General features: G+C 33.0%; 1 protein-coding gene across 1 annotated transcript; it reads right to left on the bottom strand.

Moving 5' to 3' along the window:
* Nucleotides 1-2,732: 2,732 nt before the first annotated feature.
* On the bottom strand, nucleotides 2,733-11,982 carry LOC137918863 (glutathione S-transferase 2-like). Its single transcript, XM_068761789.1, has 5 exons — nucleotides 11,895-11,982; nucleotides 6,917-7,053; nucleotides 5,800-5,967; nucleotides 4,279-4,421; nucleotides 2,733-2,973 (listed from the first exon to the last, which is right to left on the bottom strand). Exons 2-5 carry the CDS (start codon nucleotides 7,047-7,049, stop codon nucleotides 2,803-2,805), a joined length of 615 nt encoding a protein of 204 aa, XP_068617890.1. The 5' UTR covers nucleotides 7,050-7,053; nucleotides 11,895-11,982; the 3' UTR covers nucleotides 2,733-2,802.
* Between the last annotated feature and the right edge of the window lie 4,724 nt (nucleotides 11,983-16,706).

Below are 16,706 nucleotides of genomic sequence, written 5' to 3'. Positions count from 1 at the left end.
CTGTCATACGTCTGATGTATGTAATTGTAAAGATAAAGTACATTGCCTCTTAAGTTAGAAAAGTGGCATGCATACGGATAGGCATACAGAATGATTGGTAGTAGGTGTAAAAGCTTTAAAGACGTGAGTATAGCTCATTTGTTCATAATCAATGTATGGTACACCATATCTAAAGTCATGTGTTTCTGAAATAATAAGGTATGGCGACATAATGGCCGCTACGAAACACATATCTCTCATATAATTATTCTGACATTTCTCATATTTATGTCATTCACAAACATTGACACTACACAGACTTTTCCTCTGCTAGTATGATGAACGCTTCCGACTGTATTATTAGTAATAAACATTGGAGTCAGAAGAAACGGGAGGTTTTATTCCGTATCGCCACCCAAAAAGTAACATAACGATTATGTAGAAAGATCTAAGGTTACCAAATTCTCTTAAAATTGATTGTCTGAACTGGCAGGGGCAAGATATATCGCTTGCACAATCGATGGTAATGAGGTTCGAAAGGTACTCGGAAACCTTTGTGCGATCACGAGCCCACAATATAATTAAGCTGTATCTACCGACTCCCCACAACCTTAGTTATGTTGACCGGTAATCGATCGATTTTTTGGGAAGGCCTTTGCTTAGCATTGGGCGTCTATCGGCTTAAAATTAGAATATGGTAAGAAAAAGCTTTTCGGAAATTCGTATACTACATAAAAAAAAAATTATTATTTATCTGTGCCTTCAGAATTTATACTACCAGAAATGATTGGCCTGTCATATTTCAGACTGATGATTTTACGTACGATTGGAAATATGTGAAAAAGTTTTTACATTTTAAATGAATCACTTTGTATAGCACGACAGTCAATGTACATCGATTTTTACCTTCATTAAAAACTATTTTAAAACCGTATATAGCATGGCTGGGGTGAGACGTCTATCAAGATATGACTCGCGCGGGTAAATTACATGTCATTATCTACATCATGTACTTTTTTTCATCAAGATAATTACGGTGTCTCACGATATGGTAATTTACGTGAGTTGATTAAAATGCATAAATTCTGAGATAAAATAAAATGTTTTAAAAATTACTATATGAACTAAATAAAAATTGGAAACCAAATTCAACCGATGGTTGATTTGAAAAAGTCGTCGTTTGCAATAGGACCCCCATTAGAACTTCATTTTTTGCCTATTTCAAATGATTTTTTTCCTCTTGTTTTTAACGTAAAAAAATAGTAATAAAAATTAGTAACCAAATTCGAGCGATGGTTGATTTGTAAAACTCGCTGTTTGTAGTAGGGTCGATATTTGAACCTTACTTTTTGCCTATTTCAAATGATTTCTCTTCATGTTATTACGTATAAAAATAGGTATGGAAATTGGTAACCACATTCGACAAATGGTTGATTAGTAAAAGTCGCCGTTTGCATTAGGGCCACTTTATGAACTGTGTTTTTTGCCTTTTTGAAATGACTTTTTTCCTCCTATATTTACTAACGAAAAAAGAGTAATAACAAAAATAGTAAATTACATTCATGAGAAGATCGAGCTATTCGTGTTCTGAACTCTAGAATCAAACATAATGACAGTAGGTCGAAATAAGTTTCCATTTTGTGTTCAATGCTTGTTTATATAAATATAGTTAGTTTTTATATGTAGTTAAAAGTTTTTGTGTTTATATTGCACGTTGTTCAGGTTAAAAAAAATAATATTCCAAATTAATAAAATATATAGCTTTTGATTAATGGGGAAGGAGGGGATCGCTTTTTGTGGCAATAGTTGGCGCACTGGGATTGCCAATTACAGATATGATATAGGTATGTTAAATTTAAGAAACCTATTAGTATGGAAAGTAAAGTGGATATAATAGGTATGTTATATTTAAGAAATCTATTAGCATGATTAATAAAGAAATTACTTAATTTTCTTTTATTTCTCATACTCATAAATTTATCTTAACGTCGTTAATATTAAGCAAAAATAATATTTATGTAATTACCCATTATATTTGGAGGACCTATTTTTTGTGACGTAATATTTTCAGGAGGGATCGCAGAAAGTACAAGGTCGTGTAACAAGGGAGTGTAGGAATTTCAGCCAATGTATTTATAGAAGGACGAAGTCAAAATTTGGTATATATATATATATATATACATATATATATATATATATATATATATATATATATATATATATATATATATATATCCCGACAAAATTGGTTAATTGTTTAGACAATCAAATTGTTATAAAACATTGGATTTTAATTATTTGTTTAAAGGAACATACAAAAGAAAAATTTAAAATAATATCTTGTGGCAACAAAATAACTGAATAAATAGATAAAGTATATAATAAAAGTACATATGTTTAATTATACATATATAATATAAATTCAAAAATACTTTTGATATTTAAATATCGAACACCATAGATTGCCACTACCACCAGATTTTAGGTGATGGGTCTTCGAAGATGTATAACTTGAACCTCTTTATTCAAAGGTCATTTGGGAAGTGCCTATAATGATATGGGCACTTCCCAAATGACCTATCAGGACAGGTAAAACTTTAAATGATAGGGCATACGGTCCGCTACAAGGCCACTTGGTTGTTATTAGATGTCTAACATGCCAATAGCCGAACTGCGATTTAATCGGTTTTAATGATGATTATAATGCTTCTAACATAAATGTAATCGTAATTATCAAAATAAAAGTAAATATTGAATATATTTATTATAAAAAATCTTAAACACGAGTAAAATAATTTCAGTTGTAAGTAATTAAAGAAGTATTTAGTATTCGCACTTGGGTGCATTCTCCGAGTATTCCTTAACCTTGGGAAGGGCGTACACGGTGTCCCTCAACTTCTTGAAACTGGGATATTTCACGTCCATCTCCGGTATTGACATGATTACTTTGAGAGTGTCGTATAAGCCGGCGAAAACGAAGTCTGCCCACGTCAACTGTAACAAGATTAAACGTGAATTTTAGTCACATGCTATAGTTTAATAGAATCAGGCGTTACCTCGCGGAAGTCCATCTTAAGTAAGAAAAGGGACCAATATTTAGCCACTTCCGCACATGCAGTGGTAGTCGTGCAACAAAGTGCATCGCCCGCCAGCCCGCTAATAAATGTGTATGCGGCAAACAATGCGAATCACACAACCGCCACCGCCAAACTACTCAAAACGTGTTTCACCCCTCCACGGGGCATCTTCAGGAGCCATATTACACCGATTAGTGCCAAACACAGAGTCTGTGTTTAGCATACGCATTTATCAGCGGGCTGGCGGGCGGTGCACTTTATTGCATGACTACCACTGCATGTGCGGAAGTGGCTAAATATTGGTCCTTTTCTTACTTACATGCTATAGTAGCACCGTGGGGAGTCCACAACGTGGACTGACCTTGTTAAGGTACGAAAGACGACGCAAAACGCTTTAACCGGTTCTATTGGAAAACTAAGGAGGCGGCCTATGTCCAGCTGTGGACGACTCATATCCCGAGACCTGGACGCCAAAGGAGGTTATACCACGCCCATCTTATATAATAAAGCTGCACAAGACATCTCAGACGCACCATAGATATATAAGGTTGAGGAATGTGGGCAGTGCAAGACCAGTCAACGTCGTGATCTTTGGGGGAGGAATATACCTTGTGGTAGTCTGTCGGTTGACATGATGATGATAATGATAGTTTCCCATCACCATTAGTACTGTCACAATATCAAATTATACTGTAGATGATGGACCCGGGCTGGTAGCAATACTAGTAAATCTGAATGTTTGATATTTTTTAATCTGTTATTTTTTTGTTTCTTGTTTCCATTATTTATGCTTTTGTTTTATTTTGAACCTATACGTGTTAGGTTTAAATCATTTTAGTGACCCTCTGATGTCCACTTTGAAACTATTGAACTAAATTACAAAATACAAACTGTCCCGCTTGAAATAGTACGCCAATTATGCGTAACTATAGTGCATTGCACCCGTATTCCCAACATATGTTTGTGTACAGAGATACAGTTAATAATTTTATCAGTTATGCATATTTATTTTGATATTAAATTCATCATCATAAATACTCTGTGCCCAATAATGCTTGTATTATCTGTATGTTTAATTTTCAATGTTTAAATCTTTTTTTAAAATACATTTATCTGGTGATAAGTTTAAGAAATAAAAAAAAATATACTCAAATTGTAAACTAAAACGTTATAAATGTGTGTTTAAATATTTAAAAATAAAAGTTGTTATAATGACTCCTACCTTTCCGGCGGCCATATATCCATTGTTTTCTTCTAGAATTTTCTCCAACTTGCTAAGCATAGCCGGATATATATTCTTCTTAAAGTCCTCTAGCTTGGCTGCCTTGATCTTTTCGTCTTGCTCGTAGAAAGCACTAACTGCCTCTAAATAATTAAAAAAAAAATTATTAATTTAGTGATTTTCACATTAGACTCTAATAAAATAAAACTTATTGTTTATAAAAATAAAGAATATTTTTTACAACGTTTTTAATTTTGTGTTTTGTCTGTTCGCGAATTTTTTTATTTTCTCTATAAAGCATATTAGGCAGACATTCTATTTTCAAAAATTATTGTTAGTCCCAACTATAGCATTCAAACGTGTCAAAGTTTTGCTCCCCCCTCAGAATCGAATCATAATGCTAAGCACGTAAGTGAGTCCAAGCGAAGGTTTTCTTGTCCGTCTAAACACGTGAGAACTCTTCGTATAACTGGCCATTAATGTCATCAATACATTATAGAATAAAATTATTATGGCCAATTTGAATTCGAACGCCGATTTGAATTTGGAAGCTAACAATAATATAGTCATTGCCATTGTGTTTGGGTCAATCACATATGTATAAGAGGATTCCATCTATGTACTGGCTCATCACGATATCTCTGGAACAATAAGACCTAGAGACTTGAAATTTAGTAGGAATATTCGTTTCGCCAAGTTGAGTTCAGCTAAGCTTTTTTTTCTTTTTTTTTCTTTTCGTATGATGTAAAATCGAGGAAATGTTCGTTAAAATGCATATTATGAAACTTCACCAGTTTAAGGTTTTTGTTTACTCACATACATTCCCTGTCTTAGGTACGTAGGGACAACTTGTTTTAAATAAATTTTTTACTGAGCTCTTATAGCTTTAAATCCAGAATATTTGTCTTGGCATGTTAAAATTACCAAGAAGAGATTTTATAAAATTACAAACACAAAGGCTTTGCGGTGTATATTATACCATCTGTCCACCGCTTCTTATACGTGAGGCAGTTAGTATAATATACCGGATAAATACACAGCTGTCTTTTAGTTTTCTCGGTAATGAAGATGGATGATATCGTGCAAAAGTCGTTTCGTATTACCATCCGCAAAAAGCGTGTATATCTATACACATATACAATGCGCTTTAATTTATCTATTATTTTATTTTGTCTGAAAGAACAAATAATTGTGCAAAAAATTGTGTAAAAGTTATTTTTAAAAATCAGTACAAAGTTTTTTAATGTAAATACTTGTTAGTTTTTTTGCCATTACAAATACAATTTTCATATCCAATAGAACGCCAGGTTTTTCTCAGAAGTACGCGAATCACAAGTTAATCTATCACCACCATGTCAGCCGATAGGCGCCTACTGTAAGGTATATAGCTCCCCTTAAGTAATTGCGTTACTTATATCTACCTTGTGGGGGCCCTAGCCTCGTCGCGTCTACCTGTTGGTGGTTTTTAGTGGACAATCTGTATGTTATGCAAAATTTTGTAGACTTTTTTTTCATACTTACTTAAACGAATGTCGGTGAAGAAGTCGACGTTCTGGTCGATGATGAAGTCTTCTTCAATGTCGGCACCGCACAGATTATATTTGCGACCGAGGTAGCGACAAATAGCCATTCCTTGGGCGTACATCTTGCCGTCAATCTCCATTATCGGCAGCTGACCAAACGGTGTGCCTGAGTGAAAATGCAAACAATTAAAAAATAGTTCAAAAGAGTCACGCTTATTTACCCACCACAGCTTTTATGGTAGGGATCTACTGTACCATTGTCGTCTTAGTCGCGTATTGAGAGAGCTACGCACGTAAAGGACTTATACCAAACCTCGTTTAAGTAAAATAACACGAGAGCTCCCTTGGATCGGGCTGTTACTTGCTTGGTTTCGGTTGAAGTTGATGCTGTTAGTCCGTGGGCTTTTACAGCTTCATCAGAACTTAGTTCAGAAGACAAGAAGACAGAAGGTGGACAGACGCATTCCAGTTGTACGAAGTCGTTCGCATGTAGTAAACCGCCCTACTCGAGTAGAGCTGTGTAGTTTAGACCACAGGCAAGTCATGGAAAGATCCGAATCCAACCTAGTTTCGCCCACGCTGTTCGCGGTTAGAAAGCGGGATGCCGCACCCTAACAACGGGCATTGTGATTGTGGTGTGGCGAGTAGCGTTTTGTTCTGCTTTGAATAATGTGATGTCTTGTTCGAAGTGTCCCAGGTGCAGTGGACGGGATGTTACGTCACATGAAACATTATCAGATTGGAAGGGCGGTGACCAGTTCATCGCTTAAGGAGTACTCCATGGAGTAACCAGGTGTGAAGGTACTCGTAGTTTGTCCAACTTATGGTTGGTCACCCTGCACTGCCCTTGCTGGTTTCAATTCTAAAACCTTAAGGGAGTCGCGGTCATCAATTCTGTGGCCTGTGACTTGACTTTCCCATTGCTACTTTAACTTGCTAATCAGCCGAGCTATGTAATTTACTTATTGGTCTTCATTCCTAATTTAATTTCCTAAAAATATCATGAGCATAGCTTTCTTCCATAGTTCGTTAAGTGACAACGTAAGCAAGCGAATGAAGCCTGAAATAAGAGAACACGTTTCATCGCAGTGATAAAGTAAAATATAAATACTCACTTGGTTTCAACTCAGCCCATTGCTCCTTCTCCACTCGTTTGTCTTCGAATTCCTGACCTCCGTAAGCGAGTAGCATTCGGATGCCTTCACCGAGCCCCTTCACATTGAAGTAAGTTACCGTCACCTTCGGCATTGTTCTGTAAACGGAATTTACGCATAAACGGTCAATTACATTAAAAATATATTTGAAAGTTTTAACATTAAGTAAAAAAAAACTGAAAGTCGAGTTAAGATAAGAAATATATTTCAAGGTGTTCGAAATATTAAGTCGATTCTTGAAACATGTCTGATCTTTTAATCAACTGCTGAGACAAATATCGGTAAATGTGCACCCTTATACAGGATGTGTGACCTCCACAATTGATATATTCTCCTGCTCTCTTGTATCTTTTAAAAGACAATTTCTATTCGAAATTGTTGAATATACATAATACAATTTAAACCTCGTTGGAATGTGACGGCTTGCTGTGAATCGTAATTATCTGTTCTACAGAATGCGCTGGATTATTGATCCCTGTTTTAAATGTTTTTGTTTTGTTTTACTATTGTTTTTATATTAATTCATTGAATGCCCTTAGTTAAGGTAACAATTGTAACTAATTTTATATTTCTAAGTTTGTAATTTCTTACTACCCTTTGTTATTTTTTTAAATAATGGAAATAACAGATATCGTTTTAGTTACGAATTCAATTTTTTTAATATAACAGTAACATTATTTTTAATCATCATATTTTCATCTGAAGAACGTCTGGAGTTGGAGATAGGCCAACCCCAAAGATAACCAATTGGTAGCGGCCAGTATATAGCGTCTTATGATGATTTTAACAAGGTTGTCATTCCATCTAGCGGGTGAACGTGCTACGCGGCGTTTGCCGTTTCGAGGTTTCTGCTCCAAAACCTTATCCCCAACAGCCATCTGTTCTGCATGTTACTACACTACGTGGCCTACATCTACGAATCTCTTCATTCTTGATTCAATTATAAAATGTATTCATATGTAGTTAAGGATTCTAATATCATTCTATTATCATTATTATCAATATAATTATGAAGTACTTTCATATGAAATAGTATACACGTCATTGAGTGGTTGGATTCATTCTCGTAAATAATCGCTATATACTAATGCTTAACTTATTTATAAATACGTCTTAACTTTAATATACAATAATTTTCATTGAGAATTTTAAACCAAAAACATGATTAACTTAATAAATTTCATATATACATGCGGGCAGTACAGGACTAGCTTTTTTTGCTGTATACTACTATAGTAGTATATATATAGTATATACGATATAGTATACATACAGTATACTGTATACTCGTATATACATATATATATATAGGGATATATGTACAAACGCATTCCTTATTCCCTTCGGCTACGTCATGTTACCGATTTCATTTTAAAACTTTCCTCCCACGTTTACAGAAATTATATTGACTATTCTAATTTATACGCCAGCGCTCTGAACTTCGTGCGATTGACAGTTCGCATTGAACTTCGCGCGTTTGAAAGTCTATTTCCATTAGGTTTTAACACTATTATTTATCGTTTTCAAAACCATTGCTTTAATGTATACTTTTATTTATTTAATAAATAAATAACGAAGTATGTTACAATAAAAAAGTAATATATTATTTATATAAGAGTGTGACAGGTCTATAGCTTGTAGCAGTATCTGTTAGGAGAGTTTGTATTTTGATTAAACATATTATATTTCGTTAAAACCTTAGAGTAATAAAAGCGCAGCTGTACAATAAACACTTATAAATGCATGTTTACAATTAGTTCTATTATTGGTAATCTTAATAATGTGTTTGTTTTCCTTATCTGAATGATCCTAACTGAAATGGTTGTGGTAGGTGATTTACTTTTCAGCGTCGTAGTGTGTTTGTATATTTAATTAAATATATAATACAATGAAACAAATATTTATTCTTATGAATAGGATTTGCTAAACACTTTCATAAAGTCTAGATATTAATGCAACAAACATTAAATTATGTATTTATTATAGTCTATATACTGCAGGTTCGGATTATTAAAATATCTATTTATAGTAGTGTATATACTGCGGGTTCGGAATATTAATTCTACCGAGAAGATCCAGGCCAGAAACTCGATAGTTATTTTTTTAATGCTAATTATACAGTTTTCCTGTTATACGAGTAAATCGCCTATTTGGTAGACAGCAGCGTTCTCTGCTTATTATAATACCACACTGCTATTACCAGCCTGCTAAGTTTGGCGATTATGGTATATTCCCCCATAGATATCTTTGGGTAAGGCCTTTCCCTTGCAGTGTCTGACCATTGGCTGAGATTATGAAGATAAATTGCTATATATACTTTTTGAAGATTTAAATATTACTTCTATGACCAGTTTATTAAACAGTTTTCCGGTACAAAACCCAGCTATATCACGTAATCCTTATTCAAACCGTGTATTATCATATATGTAGCCGCAAAAACAGGATGTTCCACAAACGTCACGCCGAGTGATAAGGCAGGTAGGAATCCCCAGAAAATTGCAACTTAATTGTGATTTAATAATGTGAGCTCATGGTTTGACAAACACCATGAGCTCTCATTAAAAATATACATACATACATAAAACAGTAATTTTATTTTATGCAAGTTATTGGCAGTATATTTTTGTTTCTCGTCTACAGGTCAAAATAAAAATTAAAAATAAATAAATAATATAAATGTAAATATTATATTGTAATATTTATAGATAATAAAACACGGAGTAAATAAAATTATTCACTTTGTAAAATGAAATATAAATTGAAAATAACGAAGTGATAAAATAAATTAATTTCTATTTCTGTGCCGATTTGTTAATTAATTTTAAAATACATTATATCTACAGAATGATTTCTCAATAAAATGCCTATAGGTCACACAGGCCAATAACTTCTGGCTTGTATGTAGTTATTCGAAATTTGAAAACATTTTTTTTACTTTGTTAGGAACACGTTATTAATCTTTCTGAAACCATTGATTAAAGTTAGCCTATACCATATATTAATTAACATAAATTCATCCGTTTAAAAATTTTACATCTATAACCAAACATCCTGTATATTAAATGTTATGTTATGTTATATTACTTGTCTTTAATGTATGCGGACGGTATTTTCGTCTCTAGACCGTGTACGTGCTTGATTTCTTTTTAAAAAGTTTACTACGTTTCCACGCGAACCTCGCTTCGTCTGCATACAATCTAATTTTTAGTTAAATTTAAAAACATAATTAAATTTTATTTATATGAGAAGATAAATTAGTTCCGCGTTGTAAGGAAACCTGTTGTGCAAACATTCTCGTATAACGCGTTGGATATAAATTATTTACATTTCACATTAACCAGGGTTTAATTCATAATAAAAATGCCACTGTCTACATACAATACCCGGCGATAAATATTGCACATCGACATTTGGAAAGAGATAATCCGATAATTTCTACTAAGCCGAAATTATTCGATTGTTTCTTTCCAAAGGTCGATGTTCAATATTTATCGCCGGGTACTGTACGTACGCGAAATTAATTAAGAATATATTATATATGAATAATTATATAGAGATATATAAATAATTATAAAAATTCACAGTTCAAAAATATAAAGTGGGAAATTATATATTCGCGTTATAGGGGAAACACTTGTTATTCTAATGACATAAAATCGCGTAATATGAAAACGCGTTATAAGAGTACCGTGTGGGTAGGTTCCCTGCAAGGTAAATTACTACATAGGTAAAATTCCAGGAAGTCGCTGGATGCCGGTACAGTAAGTTTGATCATCGTGGCGATGTTTGGGGAAGACCTATGCCATGGATGCACAGACCGCGGCCCGCCCGTCGAATATTGGTGGCCCGCCGTCAGCAAAAATAAAACTCTCGTACATTTGAAAAATATTGAATTCTATTCCAGAATAAAACCAAAAAAAAAATAATTACTTGTACTTTTGGCGGCCGGCCCGCCATCAGTTCATGATTTGTCCGAGTGGCCCCTAGTCTTAATAAGTCTGTGCAACCATGACCTATGCTATGCAGGGGGCGTTTATACGCTAATATTATAATGGTAAGGGGATTATTACATTTATTTTAATTTCGTCAGATCACATTATGAACTTATGACTTTCACAACATACACCACCGGTAGCACAGGCTATATCTGGCATTAGGATGATGATGTCCCAACACAGATTATACTGTCACAATATTCATTTACACAAAGCTTATAGGTTTAATGACCATTATCGTGATAAACGAAAACGGATTCATGAATATTTTCGAAAAATATCATGCGTCCGAAAATCTGATGAAATTAATATTTATATCTTTTTTATAAATTTAATTTTAAAACGAAACGTAGAGAATATAAAATGATTTCATCCGATTAGTGTTTTTGTCTTAAAATTATAGCCATGTCATTATTACTTTCAAAATCTGTTTATAATAAATTCTGGCTTCAGTAATTTACATCTGATTAAGATAAACATTTGATAGATACAACTGATATTTAATTTACATATATATAAATTAAAAATACTTTTTTACAGTCATATTGATAATTAATATTGAAGAAGGAAGAATTCTAATAATAAGATTGAATAAAAACATTCTTTGTAATCAAATTTTGGTTCACTGCATAATTTGGTCACATGGAAGTTTTTGTTTTAAATTTAATAAATTATAACCAAAATTTAATCTGTAGAATATCCACAATTGTAATGAAAATTACTAAAAATTGCATATTGGTTTGATAAAAACGATAAATTTATTACAAACTGAACGGAGACCACCTCGGTGTTTATTTCAAACAATATCCGCACATACTGATTAGTTTTAAAAATAAAGTTTACAAAGTTATTTCGTCACGATGTAAAGAAAAAAAAATGTTTTACGTATTTTTAAAATTAACGTGTATTTAACTAAAGTTATTCTTATAAAATAATACACTTACAATAAAGTTTTCTAGTTATCCAACAGGTCTGCTATGGCTGAACCGTTGAAACGGAATGAGACGCGGGCGTCAGCTTTGACCATTCGACAAGCCCCCAGTTCCACGACCTTGATTAGTTTATTGACACAGAGTAATCACACGACAGAGGGTTTAACTTACATATTTGTACACAGATAATACTATACTTTCTTTACTTAACACTCGTACGATTCTGGATTATTTTTTTTTCGGTTTTTTAGTGTGTCTGTATAATTTAGTTACTTTCAAACAATTATGTCCTATGGATTTACTACTTTTGGGTAATGACGTAAACACCCCATATCGCATCACAATATATTTATAAATAATGTCCTCTATGTTCACAATAATATAAATTATTTAGAAAAACAAAGGAACCCAAGAAATTATATACAAAACTGAAATATAAGCTTGTAACACCCACTTTTCGCTTATATAAAGTTGATCTATCCTTTTTTGGGACAAGGTATACGCTCCTAAATATATTAAAGCAATTTCACAAAAAATCAAAGCTCATGTTAGGGAAAGAGAAAGGGGGGCGACAAGGTGGACTTCCTATGCCGTGTTTGCCGTTCCGCTGTCTCCATTCCAGAACTTTCTAGAACCTAGTTCAGTATATTAGCAGCCAAAGTTTCGACTGCAAAAAGTTTCTAACACATGTGTAATAAACGAAATCAGTTCTTTTTTTAAAAACCAACCGCAAAATTTTTCAATAAACGAATATTTAAATGATAAGAATTCTTAGATATGATGTCAGGAGATTATTTTGATTTCATTTGGGCCTATATCTGATAAAGTGTAAATGTATAAAACTGTGTTAAACTTTATTTTGTAATTGAGGAGTTTCTACTTGCTTCTTTTCCGCAAACACAACACCTTGCGAAGCAGAGTCAAAAATAGAATAGATTAAAAAAATAATAAGTAGACGATCGATAAGGGTTCTGCTAAAAGTTCCAATGTTGAATAAACGAATTTTATGTTTATTTTAGATTAAGCCCAGATTGACAGCACTAGTCGAATTGATACTCCATGGAGCCTCTGCCCAAGTAACCTAAAAGCGCGTTTGCCTCCCAATACGCTGAAATGACTAATGTGTCCCATGGCTCCTGAAAGAGACCTTGAGCCTTGTTATAAACTCACAACAGGTGAGTCCGTAAATGCCAAAGAGCAAACATCATTTCTTAACGACTAAAAGATACTGTTGATATTAAACCTGTTATTGTTCATGTTTGGTCAGAAAAATAAAATCAATCAAAAATGGCGGGAACCATGTTTTCCTGGACTATAAGTTGGCAATAAAAAGCGAAACCAATTCTTATGTGATATAATATGCATTAAAGATAGATACATTCGTTAGAGATACGAAATGAAAGGTTAGTAAAAATGCTTGCTTACTAACCTTTCATTTCGTATATATACATATATACTCGTATATAACATTTATTTTAATGTTTTTTATATAAATGTTTAGATTTTCCGAAGGTGCTGAAAGCACATTTAAAACAATAAATATATATTTCATTGTTTCAATAAATAATTGGTAACTTATGTAAATAAAATAAAGTATCATATCATTTTATGAATTATGTTTGTGACGTTGTTTTTCAACAGGCATAGATATTTTTAGCCTGAGATATCAACGGGAAGTTGCTACACATTACACAGTCACAGTATAGTGAATTTATTGCAAATAATATTTCTCGATAACAAAACCTCATTAAGTTTAGAGAAGTTCAGTGTATATAGATGAATGTCACCTAATTATGAGTGTCGCCGGTGATGACTTATGTTGAATTCACAGTCGCTCAGTGAGAGATACACACAATCCATCAAGATTTCTCCAGGATCCGAACGAGCAATGAGTAGATTCGTATACAAACTAACAACTACGTAACCCAACTAACTGCCAAGTTGAAGTGATAGAACCCGAAGGTTCCTCTCCTTATATTTATCACATCATTCATTCATCCTCTGTCTTTCACCACATTCTTCTAGCCTTACTTGTCTTCTTACTTCCTTCGCTTCCGTTTCCCAAAATTTTACAGTAGGTTCTTATTAAAATTATTACAGTTTTTATTTATAAAAATTTTATATTTTCTATATTTTTTATTAAAAAAATATACTAAACGAGAATGTGAAAATTTATTGCAATAAAAAAGACCCTGTCCCTAATTAGATAGGGTTGAACGGGAGGTTTCCAATAACGAGGACCATAAAAAACCTGAAGGTACACTATAGATAGTGGAGGCTATGAACCGGCAAACGCATCATTAGATTACCACCCACGAGTTGGATCGATGACCTCATGTTAAGATCGTGCAAAAACGCTACCTACAGGCTGCTTCTAGGTCTAATAAGCAATTAGGTGGGGAAGCCTATGTACAGCTTTGGGCGTCCAATGTCTTAAATTATTGTATACTCGTCCAATAGCCCATAGATATTATTTTCATTTAGTTTTTATACCATACTAGTTAGTTTCCTCGACATCCTGTACTGCCAGAAGTCATAAGCCTGTCGTATTCAAATTAAAATTTAAAACTATTACTATGTGTTTCCGTTCATTAGTTGATATGTTATGCATATGATTAAAAATCTGAACAAAAAGGCGGTTTTAAAAATTTTAACATAAACTTATATAAAAAAAAATATTTTTCAGAAGTTTCCCGGGGACATATACCTAATAATTTTGACAGCGATTGGATGTATAGTTTTTGAATCTACTAAGACAGACACTTAGACTTATTTATATTTATATAAATAGATTTGTATAACAAATACATTTATTTTTTGATCGATAAATGCTGACGGATGCAGTTATTAAACGACAATTTTAATTTTCAGTTCAAGAATTGTCAAACGCGAATTTCAATAGTCATTACATTTTCTGATATTACCATAATATATATGTTGTGTTGTTGTCGAGCCTTTATGGTTAGTAGCGATTCTTGCTTACTTGCTTATTCTCTGTAGAAGTACGCGCTGTTAGCCCGAAGGCTTTTACAGCATCATCTTAAATGAGTTCAAAGAGCAGAAGGGTCCGTGAACTAAAAAATAAAGCTGGTAGGGCGCCCACCAGTTGCACGGTGACGTTCGCACGTAACAGCGGGCTTTACACGAGTAGAGCTGTGAAAGGATGTGTTTCTGATGTGTGCTTACGGCTTGGGACGGCAGCGTAGATAACAGGCGAGCCGAGGAAGGATCCGGATCCAACCACGGTTCGCCCAGATGTTCGCGCGGTGACCCTTTTATCTGAATTTATACGGAAAACTACTAGCGCCATCTGTCGACACTGGCTAAAACTATGCAGTATGTAAATTTTTTTACACATATATAAACATTTATGTGTATATACATGTATACATATCTATATGTATACATATTTGTCTGTAATGTAAGCTTGTAGTTATGTCTGTTTGTTACACATGACTTCACTTTCAACTTAACTGAAATTTATATGACTTAAGAAACGTGCACATTATTACAATACAATTTTATAGCAAATGTTTAGAGAATTACCATTGATGCTAATTAATTAATTTTAGATTTATTACATCTATTACATATGTTTTTTAAATATTAGTGTGTTTAAGTCAACAGTTTAGACATTAAAATGCAATGCACTTCACGAGATCTAAGTAATAGTCGATCTCAAAATTCGGATAATAAATCTATTTACACGATTCAAACATGGAAGGTTATATTCAAGTTGATATGGATTGAATTGCTTTTGATACAGTAACATGTTGAGATATATATTCTGTTAATAATTATTATGGCTCTATATGTCTTTTAGGTTATGTTCAAACGACATATATAAATTTATATCGTATCCGAACCAACAAATTTGCGAGTGATAGTATATTACACGAATAAATGAATAATCATGTAGTACGATATCCGTTCAAATGCGTCAATATAAGTTATCTGCACCATAAGTACTTTAATATACAAGAGGTCTTTTGATAAAACATCGGAAACAACAGACCGTATTTTTCGAAGAAGTATTTACTTTGCGTCACCCAATGACTCTAGTGTTAATGTTTCTGGAACTTTCTTTTATTACAGAAATTATAATATCTTAGTTTATAATGAAAATTAAGGTTTATTATTTAATGTAAACTTTCAGAGTTCATTTGAAATTCTACATTGAGTATAAGGATATCCTAATTGGAATGTTTCGTGAATGTATCCACTCTATTGTAAACGCCTATATGTAGGGGTTACTCCTGTACGTCTAAAATGCCATGCAAATTTGAAAGGAACTAAAATAAAATTGAGCTTTTCTTTAACTACATTCTACAGCTTAAAATTGACCTGCAAAGGTCACAAATTAATCTAGATATAAAACAATTTGTAATATTTTCACAAATATACATCGAATGAAATCACGATCTTTGTATGTCCCTATTTCTTCTGAATTTGAGAAAACTCACGAATCTGATGCAATTAGTGATTTAGGTGATGCTGCTGCAATAACAAATCAAAACAATGTTAAAATTGCAGATAAAATACGAGTAGATTCTGAACTTAAATCAAGTGAAGAAAATGCTAAAACAGATAAGTTGGAAAAAGGAAACGATCTATCTAATGAAAAAGATAAGTCTATTTATATGTTATGTCTTTCTGTGTTAATTGTCTTGTGAAATCTTTAAATGTGTTATGTATACAGTGAATTATTAGGATAGGTTCTAAAGACTCTATAAGAGCCGCGGAAGATATCGATGGCAGGCAATAGTTCAAATATTCTGTTATAAAAACTACATATTCTTGAGAAAAGAGAGTTTAGCCCAACTT

Source organism: Battus philenor, unplaced genomic scaffold, assembly GCF_028537555.1.
Source record: "Battus philenor isolate CCGP_79_NKW_IND1 unplaced genomic scaffold, ilBatPhil1.0.hap1 SCAF_15, whole genome shotgun sequence".
NCBI lineage: Eukaryota > Metazoa > Arthropoda > Insecta > Lepidoptera > Papilionidae > Battus > Battus philenor.
This window is presented reverse-complemented; position numbering and strand designations above follow the sequence as displayed.

What these genes read in the sequence shown, in the direction of transcription:
- LOC137918863 (XM_068761789.1), bottom strand. Translation starts at nt 7,049, where the DNA reads ATGCCGAAGGTGACGGTAACTTACTTCAATGTGAAGGGGCTCGGTGAA. An exon ending in CTTCACCGACATTCGTTTAA is followed by an intron (nt 4,422 to 5,799) that starts GTAAGTATGAAA and finishes TTAATTATTTAG; the next exon opens with AGGCAGTTAGTGCTTTCTAC. An exon ending in GATATATGGCCGCCGGAAAG is followed by an intron (nt 2,974 to 4,278) that starts GTAGGAGTCATT and finishes ATCTTGTTACAG; the next exon opens with TTGACGTGGGCAGACTTCGT.